The following is a 25765-nucleotide window of genomic DNA, read 5'->3' on the forward strand; positions in this document are numbered from 1 at the left end:
TTTTTCACCAGCGGGACCTCTTCTGTTGCACATGAGCTGAAGGGTTCGTCCTCAGGGAAATCACGTTGAGGTGATGGGTTGGGTGGGGCAGAGGTGCTCCTGAGCCTGCATGCAGAGAAGTGGCTGCTTTCCCTCACTGGGGTGGATGGATGAAGGCATCAGTCTCACCTTTCGCTTGCTTCACTTCTCATTACTGAGCTGCTTTCCATATTTTGCTTTGCAAAACAAATCATGTGAGTGAGCGTCCACTGATTGGGCTGCGGTGTTTGATTTCTGCTCTCATTACTGGCTCAGCGGATAGAAAAGGGGATTAATTTGTTTGTTCAGACTGAGCAAACATCTTTGAGTTGCAGATAAAAATACACAAGAGGCGATGCACCTAGAGACGATGGAGGCATATATTCCCTGGTTGGCCCTGGATCAAATCTCAGTTGGATTGCGTCGTTTTGCCGCTCCTCTGTGCTCCAGCCACCCCTCCTCTCATCTTCCTCTGCCATCTCCATCAAGCCTTTTCAATCCGCTCCTTCAAAGTAGAAAGAAAAATCTACTACAGCTCCCTTTGCTATATTTAGATCATTTACCATCTTTTTTTTTTTCATTTCTCCAGCATGTAAATGTAAATTTGGAGCAAAATCTACCTGCTGTACTTTCCCCAGCTGAGCTCTCATGAACAGAGTATTTCAATGGGCAGGGCTGCCATCTTCTTTGAAAGTCAAATGTGCTTTTTTTATATGCTTTAAATATGCACTTAGTGCACACAACTACCCACTTTAACTGTGTTGGGGTGAATTTTAACATCAAAACCAGAAATAAAGCCTCTTTACTGGAGTCTCCTGAGACTGCATTGACGCAGGAGCCCAAAGAGCGAGGGTTTGGACCAGAAGGAGTTTAGAGAACCTTTTATCTTGGTGCATGCTTGAAGTGGCTGCAGAAGGACCACAATACATACACTGTTAACCCCAACGGCACAACTTCATCAAAGGATTAAGTTACCATAACTCAAACATTCAAAAAAAAAGTTAGAGTATCGTAATTCCACATTTAGTTGTACTCCAACCATAAGTTTGGAAGAATTAACTCAATTGTTTTGAGCATTGTTTAAGTTTTTGTAGATGTTTGGAACACAATTTGTATACCGGCATCTTCAATTTGACTTGACTTAAATACTAAAATAAAGTTGCACATTGTTTTTGTTCTTAAAAAACATCAAATTAAGCTCAAACAAATCAATAAACTTTAGCAAATACATAGTTTCTGGAAAAACAACCCAAGTTTCATTTTAACGACTCACCCCAAAAAAATGTAATTAAACAATTGCCAATTATTGATTTTAAACAAAATAAAACTTCAACTAAGCATTACAAATAGATTGTTGCTACCATTTGTTAAAGAAAGAAAACATTACAAATTATTGAGCATGCATCAGGAAAACATTACAAAGCTCAAACTGAAACTGACAAATGAAAAAAGACAGAAACTAATCTGTCCGTAGGGACATATTAGACTCAGATGTGTCCTGTAATCACTCTGCCTGTTTAAAGAGTGACAGGTAGTCACTGGGCTGTTTGGTATCATGGTGTGTAACTCACTGAGTATAGACCACAGGAAGCTGAGGACAAAGTGTCTCAGGAGCTGAGAAAGACAATGATTGACATCATGATGAAGGTAAAGGCTATCAGATCATCTCCAAGCAGCTCGATGTTCCTCTGACTTCAGCTGCTCAGATTATTCAGAAGATTAAAGTACACAGGACTGGAGACAACCTCCCTGGACGTGTACACAAGAGGACAACTGATGGCAAACTGAAGGGAGGGAACATATGAACGGTAAACAAAGAGTCAAAAAGATTATTGTCAGATCACATCATCGGTCTGTTTGAGACAAAGTGGACTTAATGGAAGACAGCTGAGGAGGACACGAGACATAAAATAATTAGACTGGAGTTTGTCCAAATGCAGGTTGAGAAGACAAGCTTCTTGGAGAATATTATTTGGGCAGATGAGACAAAGCTGGAGCTTTTAGATTAAACGGCTCGTCAGCTCGATGTTCACAGACCCAAAAATGAAGTAAAGGACAGAACCCTGCAGCAACAGTGGAACATGGAGGAGGTCCGGTTCTGTTCTGCATTTGATGGAGAGTGTCCCAAATCTACAAAGTATTAATTTTTTTATCAAGCTTTATTTAACCAGGCAAATCCCATTGAGATCATAGATCTCTTTTGCAAGGGAGGCCTGGGCCTGAAGGCAGCTATACATGTTTTTATTCTGTGGGAGGAAACCGGAGTACCCGGAGAAAACCCACGCAAGCACGAGAAGAACATGCAAACTCCACACAGACAGACCCCAGGTCCAACCGGGGTTTGAACCCAGGACCTTCTTGCTGTGAGGCAACAGTGCTAACCACTGAGCCGTCGTGCTGCCAAATCTGCGCAGGGTCCAATGAAATCTCAAGACTATCAAGGCATTCTGGGGTGAAATGTGCTGCTCAATGTCAGATCATGGGTCCTGAAACAGGATACTGACCCAAAACACAGCTACAAACACCAAATAATGGATCAGAACCAAATAACAGGCCATTCTGAAGTGTCCTTCTGAGCCCTGATCTACTGAACATCTGTGGAAGGAGCTGAAACATCTGGAGGAAGAACACTTCAGACCTGAGACAGCTGGAACAGTTTGATCATGAGGAGTGGACCAGAACACCTGAGGACAGATGGACCAGAACACTTGTGGACAGATGGACCAGAACACCTGTAGACAGATGGACCAGAACACCTGTAGACAGATGGACCAGAACACCTGTAGACAGATGGACCAGAACACCTGAGGACAGATGGGCCAGTGCACCTGAGGACAGATGGACCAGAACACTTGTGGACAGATGGACCAGAACACCTGAGGACAGATGGACCAGAACACCTGAGGACAGATGGACCAGAACACCTGTGGACAGATGGGCCAGGGCACCTGTGGACAGATGGGCCAGGGCACCTGTGGACAGATGGACAAAGACACCTGTGCACAGGTTCTCAAAAGTTACTCAATGTATAAAACTGAAATTAACTCATGATATTTCCTTTTGAGCTTTATGCTACTTTCACATTTAAACATACAAAAGTAATTTGTTTTTAAAGAAAAATAATTAACCAGAAATACATAAATGCTTCTAATGAAGTCATTTGAAGCACAAGACAAACTTTTATAAAAACAAATTTGGCATCAAGCATTGAGTGACACTGAATTATCCACCAAAACATCAAATTGTTTGTCTTTTGTTTGTTTTTTTCTTCATTAACCATGTATCCCATCCCTCTTTGTTTAATTATCAAGCGTTTCCCTCCAGAATACTAAATGTCATGTTAGCCCCTCCAGACAGAAATTTGATTGCAACGCTCCACAAACAAACAGCAGAGATTTTATTAATGAGTCTGGACATCACAAACAGAAATTTCAGTGCAGAGAACAGAAACCCAAAGATGTTGTTTGGATAAAAACAGTTAAACCAAAAAAGTAAAGAAAGCAGAGTTACAGGAAGAGGGAGCTACAATAATTTTTTGTCGGGCTTTAATGAGGCAGCGCTGCCTTCCAGGGTTTTATGGAAGCAGCTCGTCACATCGTTTGGAGCCATCTGTACAGCCATTCAGCTCCGTCCTTCGCAGAGGATTGGCACAGGTTTGCATAATACCTGAGTGCAGCGAGCAGACTGATTTGTCTCCTCGGTGGATGCAGTCAGGACAGCAGAACAGCAAGGAGGAGAATAAAACAATAAGGGGAGGAAAGAAAATCCAATTTATGGCAGAACAAGACAACGTTTCAGTACAATCCAGGAAATCTAAATAAATTCAGCTCAGGGTGATGGAAAGGTATTTTCTAAAACTCACTGATAGAAGACTTAAATTTAGGTTGGTACAAATTAATCTTTTATTTGTAACTTTTCTGCATCTTAAGGGATCAAACTCTCCATTAAATGCACATGGGATGAATTTTGGTTTAACAGAAAAGCCATGTTCTATAATAGGCTTTTTCTGACAAAAAAAATCTTGTGTTTGCAAAGATATGAGACTAGAAAATGTTCTAATGTAAGAAACAAAATCTACACAATAATTTTGCTTGTATCAGTGCCTAATGATCAGATGCAAACCATCCTGTTCCCTGACAGAAACAGCTGAATTGCCTGAAAAATAGGACAAACATTAAATTCTGTGGTTCTGAGGTCTACATGAGTGCTTTATTTACTTTCAGTGTACCTGCGTTTCGTTATATATCAACATATTTAGAACACAACAGGAGTAAACTTTTTAAAACTGATTTTTTTGGGGCTGAATTGTGACAATAAGAGATAGGCCTTTGATTAGGAAATAATAAGGTAGCAATCTGAAAGATGCTAACATTGAAATCATTTCGTGGATTATTTATTTATTTATTTTTTTTACTTACAGGTTGCAATTAAATGCATCACAAATTTTCACATGGTCAAATAAATAAATACCTGCAAGGCCTTCCTGAAGGCTCAGAGTGCTATTCTTTGGTCCCACCCACCTCCATCAACATTGTGATTCGTTACTGTTCCTGTCAGTTAATAAACAAACTCCTCCTGCAGAGACTGACTGAGCTCAGCCTTCTGTCCTGACAGTGAAGTCCTGACCAATCAGAAACAGCCTTCAAACATGTTTCTGCCCGGAGACAAATATAAATACAAAATGTGACTGGACAACAGTATTTTCATGAATAAAAAAATGGTTCTTGCACAACTTCTAAATACTTTACAGAAAATTAGAAAAATTAACAAAAATAAGAAAACATTGAAAGATCTAACTTATATTAAATAATTTAAAAGTAACAGTTCCGTGTTCTGAATTCTTAGGGCCTTCTCTGAAGGCTTAGAAGGCCCTCAAGGTTCCCCATTGGTGCAATATAACCTTTTTTAATTACGCTGGGATTTTTTCCATTGTGTCATTGAATAGCATGAGATATTGGAGGGAAACGAGGAAAGTTAATGGTAAATATCTCAAGTTTGAATCAATATAAAGGCTAGCTGTGTTTGCGTGGTCATATCTGCACATCTATGTTTTGTCAGTGTCATAAATACTTAAAAACATCCATTCATCGTGATCTAGAAGTATTTTTTCTGTCCGTCTCTCAGGTAACGGCTACATTGAAGGGAAGGAGCTGGAGAACTTCTTCAGGGAGCTGGAGGTGGCCCGGAGAGGAGCAGGAGTGGTGAGTTTACAGAGGAGTGATTAATCCCAGATCAACCGCTCAGGTTTTTACTCATTCATCAAATCAAACATTTTTCTATAGGACCCCTCAAACCCAACATTCAGAGAAAAGATGAAGGAGTTCATGCAGAAGTTTGACAAGAACAAAGATGGACGCATTGAGATGTCAGAGGTAGGTCCACGAAGATCGTCTGGGTTTTATGCTGCAGTTTGACTTTCTGGGAGATTGCTAAAAGAGTAGCAGAGAGCTTCTAATTAAGCTAAATTTTAAACATTTATTGCCTTTAGTTTGTTAGTTTCTGTGTTAAAACTAATCAAGTTAATTTTCATACCAGTGAGGGAGAAAAGCACCGGCATATTTTCAACATTATAAGCTAAAAAATAAAAAATAAAAAAGGCAAAAATAATAGCCGAAAACATAGTCATTAAAAAAAAAAAAAAATAAATAAATAATAAAAAATAAAATAGCCATAACAACAAAATGCTTTTTAAAAGACAAAAGGTAGCAAAATGATAAAAGTAACAGAATGATAGCTCGAAGCTAAATGTAGCAGAATAGTAGCTATAAGTAGTAGAAAAGTCACCAAAAGTAGCAAGAAGCTAAATAAAAAGCAAAAATAGAACGTCTGCAGAAGTTGTTAGACCGCTGCGTTAATGCTGACTCAGCATTCATACAATTATACAACATTTTAAAAGCCAATGAGGCATTTTTCTAACACAAACGTTTAGGAAGTTCACTAAAACCTAAATAAATTATCCAAAAACAAACATCCTGCTGGATTGAGGTGCAGAGAAAATGTTTCTTTGCCCTGACTGTTGTGAGAGAACTGCCTTTATAAAAAGAAAGATAATCTGCAGATCCAAAACTGCAGCAGATAGGATCGATCTTCGTGATTGTCTCCTGGAGTATCAGTGGGAAATTTCTGTTTCCCACTTTTCAGAGACGGGTTTGAAAGAGATGCGAGGAAGAGTTCACGAAGAATCAATAATCAGTCGCTCGCCTGGAAAATGAACTCCAGGTTTAACAGCCTGGATAACTATCTGCTACAACGTGTTCCTCTGAAACGTTGGTCTTTTCATAAATATTCCCGACGAAAGGCACGACCCAGCTTTTGAGGTCGGGGTTCTTTATTATTTATGTCTCGATTGCCCATTTGAGGCCTTGCAGACAAAAAGAAGCTCCCTGTTCTCTCTCGGCACATCGACTCCACCATCTTGTTCTCACCCCGTCCATTTCCTTGTCATTTGTCTCCAGCTGGCCCAGATTCTCCCGACTGAAGAGAACTTCCTGCTCTGCTTCAGACAGTTTGTCAGCTCCAGCGCCGAGTTTATGGCGGTAAGTGAGAGTTTCTGCAACAGCCTGGTGGATTTTTTTTTAATAAAACAGCTGCTCCTGACGGCCATTTTGTCATTTCTTTTAAGCACTTTTGAACCTTTTTCCTTCTTGTTCGCTGTAAATTGTCGTTAATCAGAACAACCGAACTTCAGTTAATCGTACGCCGTGGAGCAGAATCAGTCAACTGTGGACAGCCTGCATGTTCTAGCTCTTACCTACCAACTAATTTGGCAAAATGATTCCCTATGGGTGGTTGAAGGTGGACCAATTAGTGACATAAAGTGAAGTAGTCTGAAATAAAAAAGACGCAGACTGCTGCCCTCAGCTGCACACGACTGCACATGTCTGCTGCAGACACCTGAAGGTAAAAAAAAATGTTTTTTTTATAATTAAGCTGTTCAAAACAGGTTAGGTCTGTCACTAATGGTTGATTAGCTCAGCAACAGATGCAAATAAATGAAGAGTTTCTGTTAAAATGGCAAATACGATCCTTAATGCAAATAATTATGAGCGTTTAATGTGCACAAATAAAATGAAATTTATTTTTAGCAAGTTGATTTCTGATATATTGCTGCCAAAGCCCAATAATTTTAAAGAGAAGCAAAAAATAAAAAAAGCTTTAAGTCCTTGAAGGAAGGCATATTGCCATCTGCACTTTGCTTTATTTTGAAAAATTGTGCATTTTGCACGATGCCAGGCTCAAAATATGTCTTGTGAATGACTCTCAGCTACCACCACATCAAATCTTAACTCAATATCTGCAAAGCTGACCAAGTTATAGTCATGTTTGTTTTTAAATTAGGCTATTTTAGATCAGGCCGACTCAAGAAGTTGAATTGGTGTAAATGTACATCCATTGATCACTTTCTGCAAGTTTCATTAAAATTTGTTCATTGCTTTATGAGATATTTTACTAACAGTCACACAAACCCACTCACAAACAAAGATGGGCGTAATCATCCAGCCTCACCTTTCAGCAGCAGGTGATACCGAGCTGCCAGGAGAAATGTTTCTTGGTGCTGTCGCTCCACAGCAGTCAAGATGAATATTAAAGAAGCCCTTTTTTTGGACGGTTTAGTGCTGATATAAAACTTTTAATGTTAAATTTCAAAAAGAGCAGCAGAAAAAAAAAAACCTTTTAAGGATCTCGAGAGAACACTGGAAGAGAAAATGTCAATTTTCTTGTTACGTCTGCAGCTTTGAAGGAATGGTGGCAATTAGAAATCAATTACAGGTGCGGCTCCTTGTCTGCTCCCACAGAATGGGAGGAAATTATACGAGAGGGGAGGTTGGTGGGGGGGGGGGGAGGGGAGGGGGAGTGAAGAGGCCGTAAATGAAATGTCGATGAGAAGTTGAGGGTCAGAGTTTGAGACAAAGGGAGGGCGTTAAAGGGTTAGGATGGGGGAAGCAGAAACTTCTATTTGCAGAGTCATATATAATGGATAAGACCACTGTAGCTGCTCTGTGCAGAGCTCAGAGGAGGAGCGGGGAGAAGCAGAAGGAGGAGAGGCCATCCATCTTTGATAAGAGGCCCTTCTTTGGACAGGGACTGCTGCTAGATTAAAACATTCATTAAAAAATGACTCTCTTTCTTCCCCCGTCCTTTCATCGGCCTCTGTATGTGGGATTGCATCAGAAACGGTGTGATTACACCGAAGCTTTTCACATCTCTGAACGATTTCCGCTCTGCACCGGAGGAGAGTTAAACCCTCTGTGAGGTCGATCAGAGAGAATGTGTTCGGGTGGAAGAAATCACTCAGGAGAAGAGTTTTCTGTTAGCTTTGTGAGCGAGAGCTGAGAAAATTAAAAATAATCTGAATATCTGTGTCGTTTTCTTGGTTTCTCTCAGGCGTGGCGGCGATACGATACAGATCGCAGCGGCTACATCGAAGCAAATGAACTGAAGGTAAACAAATAAAACTTTAATTTTTCATCTCCTTACATTGTAACTCATTTCATTTTATCTTATTTTTTTAATTTTTGTTGTCCGACTCACACTTCTGTTTGTTCAACAGAACACTAAGCTGTGATTATTACCTGAACGCTGTTAGTTTGAATAATGGTGTTCATTCGTCTGCAGACGTCTTCATGTTAAACTCTTTATTTGCATGTTTTGCTTTAATCAATAAAAACTAAAAAACAAAGACACAACGACAATCTTTCACATTTTTGTGTCTTAAAGCATAAATACTTTTTAATCTTTGACATTGTGTGGAAAAAAGCAACGTGGTCTACTGTTTAGCCAAAAGCTAAACAATAAGACAAACACCTCGTGAAGCTAAGTCAAAGTGAACGTCTCCAGTTTTCAGGACAGTATAAGCAGAAGAGCGTGCACGTGAGACTTCCTGTGCACAAATGTTCTCGAAGGACAAAGAAGTTCATCGGCTGCTTGTGCAGCTGAATTTTTGGAAACGTAAACAAACTACAAGAAAAAAAATATTTTAAAGCACAGAAACCACATTTTCTGCTCAAATTCAGAGCGTGCTGAAAGACTTGGCTTCATTTGTAGAAGAATGAATTGCAACGGGATTGTTAAAACAAGCAAAATAGAAGCTAAAATAAGCAAAAGAGTAGCTAAAAGCTAAAAATAGTACAACTGTAGTGGAAAAATAAAACTGCCATAACAGTATTTAAACGCTAAATAGCACTGTTGCTTAAAGCCTATATGAGCAAAGTTTGTAACTAAAATGAACAAAAAGTAGCTAAATGTTAAGTGTAGTAAAACTGTAACTTAAAGCTAAATGTAGCTAACCTGTAGCTCAATGTTAAAATGACCAACGTTATGAATAAAATTAACAATTAATAAAAGAGTAGCTAAAAGTTAAGTGTTGCAAAACCATATCTAAATGCTAAACGGCAAACCTATGGATAAATGCTAAAGTAGCTAAAGGCTAAGGCTTAGCACAGAGTGAGTCTGCTGAAGTAGATGTAGAAAAACGTTCTTGAAGGAACTGAGGAGATCCCAGTGTATTTCTATAGGGAAAGTTTTTGGAGATAAAGTTTAATGATTCGCCCTGTGATGGACTTGCGATCTGTCCAGGGTGTACCCCGCCCCTCGCACAGTGATTGCTGGACATGGGCACCAGCGACCCCCGTGACCCAAAATGGAAAAAGCGGGTAAAGATAATGGATGGATGGATGGATGGATGGATGGATGGATGGATGGATGGATGAAGTTTAATGATTCAAAAATAATCAAAGTTAGACATATTAAATCCATAAAACACGATAACTGACTAAGCAGAATGCTCTGAAATACGATTAAAATAATAAGATATGTAGAAGCAACCTGAATGGAAAACACGTGTGCGGAAGAGCTTCAAACAGGAAAATTAAAGTTTGAACAATGAATAAAAAATTCAATAAACGTCAACACCACGTTTTATTGAACCAACTCAAGAACTTGTTTGTATATGAGGTTCTGAAACTTTACTGAAGAAATATAACATCTTAAGAGTAATCAAACTGAACAATACTAATTTATGACGTTTCTTCTTTACAAATCAGGCTGTTGTTCTGATTTCTCTCCAAGACCTTTAAACAGCAGAAAGGTTGTTCTCATTTGTGCTCACCTCACAACCAGCTCCACAGACTCCAGGTGTTTTTATTTATTCTGAAGAACGGCTCATTTTGATGAAAAACCTCCATCAGGTGATTGCTTAGAGCATGTTTTTTTTTATAGATTTACAGAACCCCAAACCATCCCAACAACCAACACTGGGTTTGCACTGATAAAATATACATTAAAAACAAGTAGATGTTCTGCACTCCAACCATAAAACCTGTGCACATGTAATTATCAGTGGCCTGTTCTCGCTGTCACTTCCCAGGTAAAGAACTCCTCGTCTTTTTTATTTCATATTGTAAAAATGCACAAACATCAGGATCATCAAACGTGTGCCGTTAACCAAAGTTCCTGGCCCTTAGGGATTTCCCCACAGATCCGAACCAGACGTCACTGCAGGAGCCGTTGTGTTTAAACACCTTCCTAAGTTGGCAAAAGAAAGCAGAAAGAAGTCATATTTGCTGAATTAGGTATAAATAAGCAGAAATTAGCACAAAATTTAGGAAATTAGCTAAAAAAAAAAAGGCTGAAATTAGCAACAAAAAACCCCCCCTGAAAATTATCTGAAAAGGCAGAAAAAAAGCTTAAACTACCAGAAGGAAGCAGAAAGATCTGAAATGAGCTTAAAAAAGTGGAATTAGCTGAAAAAGCCCAAATTAGCATTAAATGAGCTAAGTGCTAAGTGAAAGAGCAGAAAAAGCTGAAACTAGCAGAAAATAGCTGAAGGGAGAATAACAAGCTGAAGTTAGCATGAAGTTAATTAGGCTGAAAGTAGCAGAAATTACCATGAAAAACTTGAATTTATTGGAAAACAGCTGAAATTAGCTACAAAAATGCTAAAAAATGAAGCCGAAAATGTAGAACAAGCTTAAACTACCAGAAGGAAGTGGAGAGAGCACATTTTTGATGAATTAGGCTGAAAACATTTGAAAAGAGTGCAAAAAATGTGGCTTTATCTGAAAAAACAAAAATTAGTATATAAACAGCTAAAAATAAGCTGAAATAGCAGGATATGCTGAAACTTGCAGAAATAATCTAAAGTTAGCATAACAAGATTAAATTAGCAGAAAGAAGTTAGAAGAAACACAAAATGTTGCCGTTAGCAGAAAGATTCTGAAAGGAGCACATAAACAGCTGAAAATAGCTGAAAGTAGCTGAAAAAAGTTTAAATTTGCACTGAAAGAAGCTGAACCAGAACAAAATGTGAAAGGAACAGTAAAAATTTGTAAATAGATCTAAAGATTGAATAATGTTAAATGAACTTGGTTCATTTTCTATGAAAAAAATGGCAGAAAAGGCTAAAAAGCTAAAGTTGCACCAAAACCAAAAGTCATAGCGCGATTGTCCTGAAACAGCTGAACGTTTTGACTTGTTGAACTAGAACAAGAATTGCAGAATGAGAACGAATCAAAAAATGTACGGAAGAATTTAGTAGCGGAAAAGGATCTCAATAATGCTATAAGTATTCACACAAATATGTACAAGTGAACTGACGCTACACAAGAAAGTGCAAACGTAACAAAGAGTCCAGAGCAGTATAAAAGGTTCGTCAGTGAGATTTTGTGGCTGCTCTAAAGGAAATTCCCCAATGACCACAACTGTTATTTTTTCTGGTCAGGTGAAGATTCAAATGCAAAAATCATGACCACATCAAAGCTGTTCATTTTGAAACGTTTAATGAAACTCCATGAAAGGACGTCCTTCCCTCCAGGGAGCCGTGCGTTATCGGGGTCAACATTTGCAGAGTCTGCTGCTTGGTTTGTTCTGAGAATCCAATTTCTTCCAGCTGACCAGGTGCAGATGAGTTACTCAGGTGTGGCTTTTTGAGCGCTTTGGGAAAATGCAGATGAGATCTCTGGCGCCAGACGTGAGCGTCCCGCTACGTTACAGAGAGCAGACATGGAAAATATGGAATCAAGTGGCGCATAAGTGGTACAATCTATGTCATGCACAGATGCATGCGCCAACACGAAATAGCACCAAGAATAACGTCAAATTCAAAACTTCTGCTTCTGTTGTCACACTTTATCAGTTTTAAGAGTTCATTCATTTCATTACCATTTTGTTTCCTTTATTTACCTAAATGCTGGTTTTAATTTCAAATTTATTGAAGACATAATGTGTCTGTCGTGTGAGCTCAATATTTCATGAACTACTGAACAGATTATTTTGAAACTCTCAGACACTAATTATTACATGAACATTCACAATCAAATTACTTTTGACGTTAATCTGATTTAAGATGGTCGCCACATACAACTGAAAAGGGCCATAACTTTCAAATTTACAGAGAACGAGTTAAAGGTTGATGGAATAGTAGCTCAGAATCATTAAAACCACAAACTCCAAGAGCTAAAAGTTCTCACAGTTACACAATTTACGAGCTTTGACCAAAACAACTCTAACTCTGTCCCTCTACAAAAGATGATCCTAGCTTAGAGAGCGATAAAAGTTCTTTCATGGAACGTTTGGCCTTTATAATAAGGTGCTTTTTCTTATATTCGTCCCTTGTTGTGCAGTGAAGATGGGGAATTGGAAATAAACTCCATCCGTTCCTCCATTTTGTGAGCCGGACAATGAAAAATAAGCAACTTCTATTTTGGTGGTGGATAAAATGGCTCCCTCCACTCTCCAGGATCGGTCACTTTGTGCTGCCTCGGACAAGAAAAAGACAAAACTCCCTCTGTTCTTCTGCACAGTGTAACTCCTACCCACTTGAACCAAGAACATTAATGTTAACGTGCATTCCCGGTTCCAATCCGTCAGCGACAGGGGGCATCGACGTATCGCTTGTTATTTCTAAAGTCTGAACCTGCAGCTGCATTAAAAGCAAGTTTTAAATTTGGTGGGTCATGTTTAATCTCAGCTGTGATAATCCAACAGATCGTCTCTTATTTGTCCTTTAATCTGTGTGTGCCATGTCTTCAGGGCTTTCTGTCAGACCTGCTGGAGAAGGCCAACAGACACTACGACGAGCAGAAGCTGCACGAGTACACACAAACCATAGTAAGACACACACGAGTTGCACCGCTTGCACAAGAGTAAACATGGTTCTTTTAAAAGCAGTATGACTTTGAATTTTTGTGCTCACCGATGCAAGAAAACACTACTGTAGTCGTCTGGTGACGTGAAAATGCAGGAGAAAACCGTTCTAGCAAAGTCAGTTACGCAATACAATCTCCACGAATGGCAAAACATGAATGCATTAATGCATCACTCTGTTAAAGACAGCCTTATATGAAACGTCTCTGCCGGGCTTCAGCGTTGGTGGCAGCAGCGCTGTGCGGCTGAGTGGCGATCATTTCCTGCAGGTCGTCTTCTCGCAGCCCAGATGCACAAACATCTGCTTCTTGGGAGCCCCCGAAGCCGAGCTGACCTGATTTTCTGAAGCAGTCTCATTGATGCTCCAATATGAAGCAATGGTTTCTCCACGGCAGCATTGAAGATTAATCAACCGCAGATTTGTCTGTTAATCTCACACAGCTCGGGTGCTCGTATCTTTTCAAACGAAGCACGTTCAGCTTTTACTGCTGAGGTTTGTAGGTGCTGCAAAAAAGAAAAGGAACAGACAAATTTAAGCACCATATAACTGTCACAGATTGTGGAAGTTGAACCCAGGAATACAGATAAATACTTGAATAAAACGTTAAGGCTGACGTGGCAACAAAACGAGGAAGCTAACAAAGACATGAAGCACACACATTGATGGACTGCAGGTATGATGAAGACTGGGAAGCAGAAAAGACTGGGGCTGATGAATAGAGAGGAGAAAGGGGCAAAATGACAACAAGGAACAGGTGTAGGTGGGTGGGACAGAACAAGGGAGCGAAGGCTAACAAGGTTTAAGTACATGAACTGTAAATGAACCAGTGGCACAGGGAACAAAACTAAATACAAAACTCAGAAAATAAACATAAGAACCAAAATAAATAAGGAGAAAACCCAACATTAAGCACAAAATACTACAAAAAAAACCATAAAAAACAGATTACTAAGGTCATAAAGTCTTCTGCATTCTGAATTCCCGCTTGAGAAGTAATAATATTAAGTATTGACAATAACAAATATGCACAGCTGAACTCAAAAAGTACTTTGATTTGAATTTTTTTTTTTTTTTAGGTAACAATCACAACTGACAAAGTATTAACTTGGTAAAAGGTGTGTTTCAGAACTGTTAAATTGTATTTTAATACACCTTATAAAATAGAGCACAAACAAGCCTCTAAAATGTCTTGAAATGTCTGCCGAGGGTCTAAATTTCCTTACTTTGTCACAGAAGCTGAAATAATTAAAGATCAAAATATTTGTCTTAAAATTAGTCAGTTGTCGGAGGTATCTCCAACTCATCTTCTAAGCAGCTGATCCCTGTAGGAGGGCTCTCTTCTGACAAATAAACACGTCCAGGTCTAATCCGCCTGTCTTCACTTCAAAAACTCCAGTAGATGAAATCGTAAATGTGGAGGGAAGCTGTCCAAGTGGGAATGGTAAATGATAAATGGTAAATGGACTGTACTTACCATATTTTCCGGTGTATAAGTCACCTTTTTTTTTTTTTTGCATAGATTTGTCAGTCCTGCGACTTATACGCCGAAGCAACTTATATAAGGTTGTTGTCGCAATTTTTGACTGATGCTTTACGTTTCTAAGAACTGCGCGCTCGCTTCACTCAGCTGGTGCAGGCAGAGAAACGCTGGAGAGCTAGTGGCTCTGGCTACGATGGATGAATGGATGGATGGATGGATGGATGGATGGATGGATGGATGGATGGATGGATGGATGGATGGATGGATGGATGGCGCCGCCCAGGTGAAATGAAGCTGTTTTGACTATTAAATAAATGCATAATAAACGTGACGGGTCAGAGCTGAAGCATAATAAATGCAACTTATACGCCGAAGTGACTTATATATGTTTTTTCCTCTTCAATGTGTTTTTTTTTTTAACTGATCCGACTTATACCCCGGAGCGACTTAAACACCGGAAAATATGGTATAAAACACCTTTCTATCTTATCAAGATACTCAAAGTGCTTTACACTACAATCTGTGCCCTCATTTACCCATTCATACAGCACTCTACTAGATCTATATAAAGAATAATCAGTGCTTTATCACATTCATACACCAATGGGACACACATCAGAGGCAATGACGGGTTCAGTGTCTTGCACATGGACACTTCAGTATGTGACTGCTGGTGGAATCAAACCCCCAACTCTTGCATTGGAGGACGGCAGCTCTAACCACTCAGCCACAGTTGTGAACAAAACAAAACAAGTAGCATCTAGGTGGAGGTGTGCTGCAAAATAATGTGCACAGCCTGCAATAGGTGCAGTGAGGGCAAAGGAAAATGGGAAAATAGGATGTAAGTTTTAAAAAAAAAAGTGGCTACATGGCTCTCTGGTCATAAAACCATCAGAATTCAATGAGACTGCAACAGGAAAGGCCTGTTGTCCTGCAAATTTCTATTGATTTTAAATTGCAGCCCTGTGAGATACTGCCTTCAACTTAATCAGCCAAAATGCTCAACATTACAGCATCCATTTTTAAATTTAAAATACGACTACAGATTCCAGCCATGAAGCCACTGCTGCTTCATTCTAATAAAAACTGCAGTAATAACTTTGCAACAAATCAGTTGTTTGACGTTGATGGACCCAATTTAATGGATCCGTACGTTATACTAAAGTCAATATTTTGGAATTAAGTGATGAAACTGCAGGAGCAAAACAATTAGAGCAAAGTGGACTTCTTCAGGAGACATTACTAACGGTTTAACAATGAATAGGTGTGAATATGTCAAGGCTGTTAGCACTCACTGTCACTTTAAGTTATTTTCAAGTAATATCTTTCTAGAGGCGCTCCTTTTTTAATGTGTTAACTTGTAAACATTCAATCATAATTCTTGGAAGATTTAAAATTTAGAGGTGTGTTGTTGTTTTTTTTTTTACTTTTCCTACTCTGAAATAACCTGGATCTATAATAAAGACAGAATACACTGCAGGTCTATTCAATCTTAAGGAAACAATTTGCTTTCACCGTTGACTTTATATTAAACACTCAAACTCTTATCCTTTTCATCTGTGTTCTGCTGAGTAGCTGAAGATGTTTGATCTGAATGGAGACGGGAAGCTGGGTCTCTCAGAGATGGCGAGGTAACGTGCGCTCTCCCTTTCCCATGCTCACAATAATAAATGTTGAAACACTCCTTCCTCCTAATGTTCATTCATTGTCTGCAGATTTGAATAATTTAACAGCCAGTGGGTCAGCTAATGAAGTACTTTGTTTCCACAGGCTTCTTCCAGTCCAGGAGAATTTCCTTCTCAAGTTCCAGGTATGATATTAATACTGAATGCAACGTAAGTGTGTAATTATCTAATTTTAGACACACTCTAAAAAACAACCTCACATATTGGAGCAGAAACACAAAAAAACAAAAGACCACATATTATACAATAAACACTCATTGACAAAATATCATACAGCAATCTACAGTATAATACCTCACAATCTACATAAATAATGTAGGTCAAACCATTCTTGATGCATCCTTACGTTTCTATGCCGACGACACAGTTGTTTCTTGTCGAGCTAAAACAGTTGCTAAGGTTCTCCAGCTTCTAGGGTCTGCATTCGACATCATCCAGTCAGATTTGTTCCATCTCAAACTGGTGCTAAATGCTGATACTGTAAAACCAAAAGGTTGTTGTTTTCTAACAGGAAGTCGGTGCCCGCAGTCCTTCCTCCTATCTTATCTACAAACGGTGCTCCTATTGAGTTTAACACTTACAAATACTTGGGAATCTTGGTTGATTCACATCTCTCTTTTAAGCCTCATGTTGAAAACTTGGTAAAGAAACTGAAAGTAAAATTGGGTTTCATTTTCAGAAATGGATCCTGTAGAAATAACTCTAAATGCTAGGAAACACCTTGTAACTGGGACTTTCCTTCCCTCCATTGACTACAGTGACATTATTTACATGAATGCTCCTGCAAGCACCTTGCAGATGTTGGACTCTGGCTATCATGGTGCGCTAAGATTCATAACTGGTTGTAACTACCGTATCCATCACTGCACTCTGTATTCACTGGTCAATTGGTCATCATTAACTTCACGCAGACTCTCTCACTGGTACATCTTCATCTTTAAATCACTTGTTTGTCTGTTAGCTTCATACATCTCCTCTTACATGTCACTACATGAGTGCAGCTGCAGCGTTCGCTCTCAGGACATAATTACCTGCAGTGTACCCTCAGACTGAATTTGGCAAAAGGGCCTTCTCTTACTATATTCCTGTAACCTGGAATAACTTGCAAAAAGATCTGAAGTTGTCGACCTTGACCTCTATAAAGGGATTTTAAACAACTGTTAAGTTCAATGCGAAAATCAATGCAGACACGTTCCTGTTTTTAGTATTTTACCCCATTTCATAATGTAGCTTGTTTTAGTTTTGTTTTATATCACTTCTTTTATTTACTTTTCATTTTATATGCTTTTATATGATTGCAGATCATCTGTGGTCTGTTTAAAACAGGTCTCTCTTGTAAATGAGTCCTCGTGACTCAATGAGACTAACCTGTATAAATAAAGGTTGAATGAATAACGATGGCCTGGATAAGCAAAGAGCTAGTGTGATATTTGATCTTGATTTGTGACCTTGATCTCGGAGCTGGGGTGATGAAAAGTGTTTGACACTGCGTAGTAGTGATGCATACTGTATGTGTTAGAAGTTTTATAAAATTACCTTCGGCGGATCAGAAGTTACGGGCGGGACAAGAGAAAGATTTTAGATGTATGTAGACTGTAAAATAAACATAATTTAAACAGAACTCCCTCATAATTACAACCTATTTGAACATTTTATTTCTAATTGTATTTATTTCATTTTGCAGGTGAGTTCAACTCAGTTTCATCTGTTGACTCATCATAAATTGAGTTAATTAAATAACTTGTTTTTGTTGTTTCACAGGGTGTCAAGCTGACGTCTGAGCAGTTCAATTCCATCTTTAACTACTATGACAAGGTAGGTGAGATTAATTGAAAGTAGTCGGAAAGTAATTAGCAGCTGATCTCGTGAAACTTTCATTTCCCTTTAGGTTATAGATTTTTTTTCCCGGAGTGCTGGGTTTTATTAATTTTTCTTTCAGAAAAGCCAATAGTGCTCAGCAGTCCTTATTTTATTTGTATTTTAAAAAAGACTGCCGTGATTCTCTGCAGAGAAAACACTTTAGAGTGAGCTGAGATGTGAGGAGCTTGTGTCGACGCAAAGATTCGTCTGTTTCAAAAGTTTGAAAAGCTTTTCCAGCTGGAGTGAAGCGCTCTGGTTGTCTGCGTGTTGTTTGTTTTGGAGCTGATTTTGTTAAAATAATGACTATGTAAATTTTTGGTTCAGACACTCCTCGTCTGTAGGGAAATGAGTCGGGCTGGGTGCACCTGTCCCTTTGTAAACAGCTCAGGGTGGTGGAGGAGTGGTTGGTTAATGGCCATATTTTTCACAGCAGTAGTGAGTCTGTGGGGACTAATGTGTGGGGAGGGAGATGATGCAACAAAGGTGAACAGTGCTGCACACCTGCTAAACCATTTTTACTGTTTGTGATGCGTTATGAGCCGTGTGAGCCGGAGGGATGCCCCATGATCGATGCAGCTGGAAGAAGGCTGACTCAGTTTCTGTTTGGGAAAATGAATAATTCAGTCTGGTGTGACACAGCAGCGACGCTTGTTGTCAGAGATGCTTTTCATATTTCCCTGTAGGTGTTGTAAAACCTGCAAACTGATTTATTTCTCACCTTCTGATGCTGATTCAGCAGCTGGGAGTAAATAGAATCGTTAAAGCTTCAAATTGAAGATGACTAAAACATAATAAAACAACTAAAGCGATGTTCAAAGTTAAATAAAAATTGGCTTGTGTTACTGCATGACAAATTATTTGAATTATTGAAAGTAATTTTTCTTAATTTTATATTTAAGCATAAACTTGAAGAAAAAAAACTGCTGATGTTCAACACCATAGTCATAGAAACTAATTACTGAATGCACCTTTACGACTGATTTGGTGTCAAACTCAATTCAAGATGGCCGCCCCAGTCAACCAAACTTGGCTACATCTCGGTCGATTTTAGAGATACTGTGCTAAAAAATGGTGTGGGTGTCACTGACAGTTATTTACAATTGTCACTATGTCAGCTCCAGAAAAAAACAAACTAAACTTTATTTTAGCAAAGAAAACAAAATGCAGGCGAAGGTGAGGAAGAGTCACAAACGGGCACAAAGGCCCGCAAAATACAGCATGTAAAATAAAATTAAAAATAAAATAAAATAAAAAAGCATAATGTTCCACTGACCAAGAAAACTGCTGAGAGGTTATGCAGGTAAAGACAAACGAGGAAATAAGGAACAGCTGAGTTAATTGAAAGAGGGCTCAGGTGAGAGTGGGCGTGGCCAGACTGAGAAACAGGATTTATATGGAGGAAGACTGGACTGAGGCTCACAGAATCTCAAAGCTGTTTTACCAACAAGGTGATAAACCTGATAAGAAGCACAAAAACTTACCAAAATAAACAGATACTGACAACAAGAGATGCTCCAAATACTCTTCATCTTATGAGGTCTTTAGGAGTCAGTTGACCTCAAGCCTGTTTGTCTGTTGGCAAAATGTCAGTCAATCCAAATCAAGATGGCTCCCACAACTAGTTGACATTAGTCAACAGACAAATGGCTATCACTCCACTATTTTCACAGCTGCTGAAGTCAAATCTGATGTGGTAGTAGCTGAGAGTCATCCTCAACACATACTCTGAGCGTGAGATTGTGCAAAATGTTGTTTTCCAATCTTAACCCAGGAAGATCTTAGTCTAAAACTCTGGCATGAACAATGACGGGTGATACACTGTACATCCCTGTTTCCCAGTAAAAATAAGTGCACCTCTGACTGTATGTGAGTTGTTGTCCAAAGGGCAAAGCTGTGCCGGTCAGCTGAACTCTTAACTTGGCTCAGTGCGCTGCAGCTTCAAACTGCACAAAGATTTGAAACGATCTGAAATCCAAAATGGCTCACAGCTTCGACCGACTGATGCTTAATGTGACGGCACTTTCCCATAACTCTGCAGAGTGCCAGATCTTTCATCCTTAAAGGGAAACTACATATAATTCTCATTTTACTCTCTGGATCTGGGACATTTCAGTCTAGCTGTGTTAACATCAAAGAACATCTCTCAAATTTAAAAAAAAAAAAAAAAAGAGAGACTGGCAAGACTCGCAGCTCTGAAGTCATCTTGAGACGGAGCCCAGATGAACAGATCGTGGTCTGATGCCATTTGCCAAAGGCAAATTTCCAGTAACTTGGACGTATCTACTGGCCTGAAACTCTATAAACAACACTGACATAACTCAGTAATTAGCAAAGAGGCTGTAAACTGACTTTACAGCTCACCCATTTCACTTAATGTGAATGAAATTTATTTTTCAGATATTTCTGGCCCACACATTCATAACTACTGTGACAAAACTCTGAACAGCAGCAGTTATAAACAAAATCAGAACCCCAGTTAAAACCCCTGGACCTCCTTTGTTTGACAGGATGTGAGTGAAGGACGTCAGTTTTGGTGTCTGGCAGCGCTGACAGCTGGTCCTCATCGAGCCGGCTTGATGTGGCGGATCTTGCAAATGTTTAGTCAAATTAGATCCTGGGAAGATCCGAAGAATTACGCCTCATTGTTTTCATTGTATTCCTCAATAGGACTGTTGTGGCAAATCTACCATACAAGAAATGTGTTTTTGTACATTTGTGCAAGACAGATTTTGTCCGTAAGGAAGTGCTCGCAGCATTGAAACAATCTAAATGTGAGAAAAACAGTCAAGACGTTTTAAATAATGACCAAAAGTACAAGTAAACAGTCTTACTGGTGCCACACAATCCTTATTTCCTCCACCAAAGGATTTCTGTAGCCCTACTGGTCAACCAAAGGGGACATCTAAATTAAAGGTTCTTGACCCTTTTGTGAGTATAAGGGGCCGGTGTTCATGTATTTAAACACCATTATTCATCATTCTTCTTTGTTGAAATCAGGTCTCTCTTGTAAATGAGTCCTCGAGGCTCAATGGGATTTACCTGTATAAATAAAGGTTGATTGATTATTACCACACTGTACACATTTTTTGTTAGTTTTCATACCTAAATATCAAAGAAAAACATGCAAATTGTACATCAAAACACTTGTCAAAACTTGTCATAATCCAAACAAAATCACTGCAGAACCATAAATAAAATCACAATCAAAGTCTTAGAATGCGACTTGCAGTTTTTGCACAGCAATTGTTCGTTTGAGGCTTACTTTTTAGTCTGTTTCTGTCTATCTCCCTTTAGAGTGTTGTAAGGGAAAGCCAGACACCAGTGTGTGATTACCATGGTTGTCCTTTCAGGACATCCTGAAGCAAAACTAATATTTTTGTTGTTTATTTTGACTCGTTCCAGGACGGGAACGGCTACATCGATGAGCAAGAACTGGAGGCTCTGCTACGAGACCTTTACCAGACCAACAAGAAGGTGAGAGCTGGATAGGACGTCTGACATCCCTCTAAATGGTTTTCCGTGTATCTTACTGTGTCTGTGCAGCACACGGCAATCTGTGTAGGTTTGAATATTAGTTTAGACTTCTGGGCTTTAATGCAATTTATCTGCCATCATTTCTGCTCCTAATATACTTAAAGCTATTTTAGACATCGCTCCATCGCTGCAGCATGTGCCTGTATTTCCTAACGCGCTGAGTGTTTTGTGCATTTGACTGCCGTGATTCTCAGTTCTGCAGAAGCTCAAAAGCTTTACTGATACGAGCAGCAAATCCAAGCTCATTAGCTGTTTATCATCTCGGTCCAGGATGTACTTAAAGGAGCCGAACACACAAGTCAGGCTTCAGCGCCATTCAGAAAACAACATGAGGAGGAGAATAACATCGTGAATATGAGCCACGTTTATTTATTATGGTCCTTGTATAGACAAAATGCAGCCGTTCAGGTGACACAAAAAAGAAAAGGAACTATTTAAAAGTGTGTATGATTTGTTAGGAAACCATAATCGTATACAACCAGGTTTTCAATAGCTGAAAAAGAGTGCGCACTGCAAACTATGAAATCAAAGATAAAAATGTTATCCTGAACTGTATTAGATGGTGTCGCTTGAACCTAATTATTCCAGTAGTTTTCCAGGTATATTCATAGGCAATTCTGAGATGTGGGTAAGCACTCAACATAAAGCACCCTATTGAATCTGTCAAACTGAAAATTGAGTCCTGTGGTTGATCTACATTAGGCTGGTTGTAGTCTGTGTTGGTAACAAATATGGTGGAAATGGACAAGCGCAGAATCTCGGAGAAGACATTTAGACGGAGATAGAGTGAATCTGCAGCTGAACTCCAAAGAAAACAGAACGAGTGAGACAGCTGTTCAGAAAAAACATTGGAGATTAAGCAGAACGAAGCCGCACCATAAAGACCGAGCTAGACATTTAAACTCACAAAACATCTTCTAGACCAATAAGTTTACAGTTTCAGCCTAACTTACTGTTTTATCTGCACACGCAATAAATCTGAGCATAAATGCGTATCGATACATCGAAACTGTTCTTTTCCACGGACGTTACTGTTACTGATCTATTTTCAGTAGTTTCTCAAGAATATCCTTCTCCAAAATACAATATCCTTAGTGTTTGTTTGTGTTATGACTCTGGTAGCTCGGTGGTCAGTGCCATGGTCTTGTAATACTGAGGTTGTGGATTTCAACCCAGGTTGCATCAGGGAGGGCATCCAACGTACAACAATCACCAAATCTGTCATGCGAGTTGGCTCACTGTGTCGACCCCTGAAGAAGGGAGCAGCCGAAACAAAGTGTTTGTTTGTTTGTGTTAGGTTGAATCTTTAATCTTTGTTGATTTTGTTAGGTTTCTCCAACAAAGTTCAGTCAGCTCATCTGGACGGTTGCTTATTTTTGTTGATTTTTCGTCCTTCATCCAAAGGACTTCTTCAGTCCGAGGAGCCACAACAAACTGAGTCCCACAACCAGCACACTCACATAGTGGATCAACCGGTATGCTGGTGATAAGATGGTTTCTGGGGCCCGCCCTCTCCCCCGTCGACTCCTCTGTGGCAGCCATTGAACATGAACTTTGATGTTTGGAATCACTTTGGCTATGGCTGCCTCAGAGGAGTCGACAGGGGAGAGTGGGACTCCTGGGACTCGTGGGACTCGTGGGACTCCGTTTGTTCAGGCTCCTCAGACTGATGAAGTACTTTGGATGAAGGACGAAACATCTAAAAAATAAAAATAAAAACGTCCAGATGACCTGACTGGACTTTGTCGGATTTTTTTACATAAACGTTGATGTTCTTTAGGTTTAGTTTATTTTTGGGATACATTTTGTTAAAGACAAATGTGGCCTCCTCCTTATTCAGTATAAATATTACAGTAAGAACTCCCTGTGATTGAACAAATTCCACTTCAGTGTTGTGTTCTGATAAACTGTGAATAAATTAATTAATTAATCTGTTTTCGATTGACTTCATCAATCTGGTCTGTCCAATTTAATGAGCATCCTCATCCGTATCGCCTTGTCTTCACTCACTGAAGCAACCTGTGACATTTTATTTTTTCACATTAAGCACCATATTAAATTAAATGTTCAGACTTTTCTTTCTTTGCTGAGACGTTTCGTCCTTCATCCAAAGGACTTCTTCAATCTAAGGAGCCACCAACAAACTGGGTCCCACAAGCAGCACACTCCCATAGTGGAAAGAAACCATCACCAGCAAACTGTTTGTTTTCTTCACTATGGGAGTGTGCTGCTTGTGGGACTCAGTTTGTCGGTGGCTCCTCAGAGTGAAGAAGTCCTTTGGATGAAGGACGAAACATCTCAGCATAAGAAACCATTCAGATGACTTGACTGAACAGTGTTAGATTTTTATCTGGATTATTGAGCGTGAACTTTGAGTCTGATGTAGATTTTTACCTGTGGGAAAGTTTTTAACAAATAAAAGCTAATTTTTAGAAGAAGAAAAAAAAAACTATGGAGAATCAGACTGTGTTTCAAGCGAGCAGTAAAGAAAAGGAAGATCATAGTTCAAATTTCTGTTTTAAATACTGAGTTCCTGCGATCAGCTGTAGCTGTACTTGAAACACAGCAGCTGGATGCTCTAGCTCTTTACTGCGAACTTTAATCAATTATTCTGACAGTAATTCTGTTTGTTTTGTTTTTTTTTCTTTTTGGTCTCTTGTGAATTCCCTGTTTTGAAGCATATTTTAAACAAGAAATGTTTGCTGTAATCCAGCAAAAATTAATAATAATAATTTAAAAAAAATTTAATCTGGTCAATAGTTTCCTGAAATGCATGATTTTTATCAAAGAAAAAGTGCAAATGTTGAGTTCAGAACAACTTCAGTGTTGAATTTGAATTGATGGAATTGTCAGTGACATGAAGCAATAAAAAAAAGTCCATTTGCTCTCATTTCACATTATGTGTCTTTACCATGTTTAGGTATTTGTGGCTGGGTTAAATTTTTTCCTAATTAAAAATTCAAATCTAATTTATGCTTGTTGGGCTGCACAGCTTCTAAAAACCTTGATGCTTGTAAATAAAATGCCAAACCTTGCATCAGCACGCAGAGTTTAGGTCCTGTTTGATCGTCTGGGTTATTTTGGGGTAACTTTTGTCTGATTACACAAATCAGAATAAACAAGCTCCACCTGAACTTCTTTACTGGGTTAGAAAGGAAGGCATTTCTTTGCATCAACAGCAACAGTGACGTATCAAATCATCAAATTAGCAGCAGTGACATTAGTGGCTACAATCCCAATTAAAGATAAACCTCGAGCTTCTGAACAGTCCAATCAGCATCAGTCATAAAAAGCCTCTCACATGTGTTTTTGTTGTGTTCAGGAGCTGGATGTGAACAACCTGATGGGCTACAAGGAGAGCATCATGAGCCTGTCCGATGGGGGGAAGCTCTACCGCGGAGAGCTGGAAATCGTCCTCTGCAGAGAGCCCATTGTGTGACTTTCCTTCCTCTCCTTTATCATATTTTTGGTTTCTCTGCCTGCCTTTCTCTCCTCTCTGCTGAGCCCTCACCCATTTCCACCTGAGTAGCGACACATACCAGGTGCATGCGCCGGTCACCTCCCTTTCCAAGAAGAGTCCCCTCCCAATTAAGAAAGAATGATAATGTGCACTGTCAGCACACGGTAGCTCCTCTTCTTTAAACTGCTCATTTGTGAAACTTGACGTCTCATCCACCAGTTTACCCTCAGATTACCCCCTCAGCTCATCCTGATTTACTTCTTCTGACCTCATCCCTGTTTATGCCGTGCCTGAAATGCAAAAATCTGTGACCCCCCCAACTCTCCACACAATTTAAAATCCCAGTTTTCTTTGTCCCGTTCCTCCCCTCGCTCTAACTTTGCATTAGCCCAACCTGCAGACAGACATCGATGTTTGAGTGGTTGCTTTAAAATCTGTGATGGAGCTTAATGAATCCCCCCCCACACACTTTGCTTCCTTCCTTAAAACATCTTTCCCAGTTAAACTCTGGTCTTCCATGATATGATTTTCAATTTCATTGTTGGTTTTTTGGCTGAAACTGTCAACAGAAACATTAATAAAGT

At 39.3% G+C, this 25765-nt stretch overlaps 1 protein-coding gene across 1 annotated transcript; it reads left to right on the plus strand.

The window, feature by feature from the left end:
• The first annotated feature begins 2928 nt into the window (after positions 1 to 2928).
• Positions 2929 to 25765, plus strand: calb2a (calbindin 2a). The gene is made up of 11 exons (XM_037683148.1): positions 2929 to 3044; positions 5117 to 5219; positions 5301 to 5390; positions 6474 to 6554; positions 8404 to 8460; positions 13048 to 13125; positions 16218 to 16273; positions 16413 to 16452; positions 18089 to 18142; positions 21590 to 21661; positions 25044 to 25765. The coding sequence occupies exons 1-11, from the start codon at positions 2929 to 2931 to the stop codon at positions 25158 to 25160; spliced, it is 864 nt and encodes a 287-aa protein (XP_037539076.1). The 3' UTR covers positions 25161 to 25765.

Source organism: Nematolebias whitei, chromosome 10 (genome assembly GCF_014905685.2).
Source record: "Nematolebias whitei isolate Nwh7 chromosome 10, NemWhi1, whole genome shotgun sequence".
NCBI lineage: Eukaryota > Metazoa > Chordata > Actinopteri > Cyprinodontiformes > Rivulidae > Nematolebias > Nematolebias whitei.

Bases quoted from the DNA above. Each gene is read 5' to 3' on its own strand.
- calb2a (XM_037683148.1), top strand. From the start codon at position 2,929: ATGGACCAGAACACCTGTGGACAGATGGGCCAGGGCACCTGTGGACAG. The intron at 3,045-5,116 runs GTATAAAACTGA...ATCGTGATCTAG, and splicing joins GTTCTCAAAAGTTACTCAAT to AAGTATTTTTTCTGTCCGTC. The intron at 16,453-18,088 runs GTATGATATTAA...GTTGTTTCACAG, and splicing joins ATTTCCTTCTCAAGTTCCAG to GGTGTCAAGCTGACGTCTGA.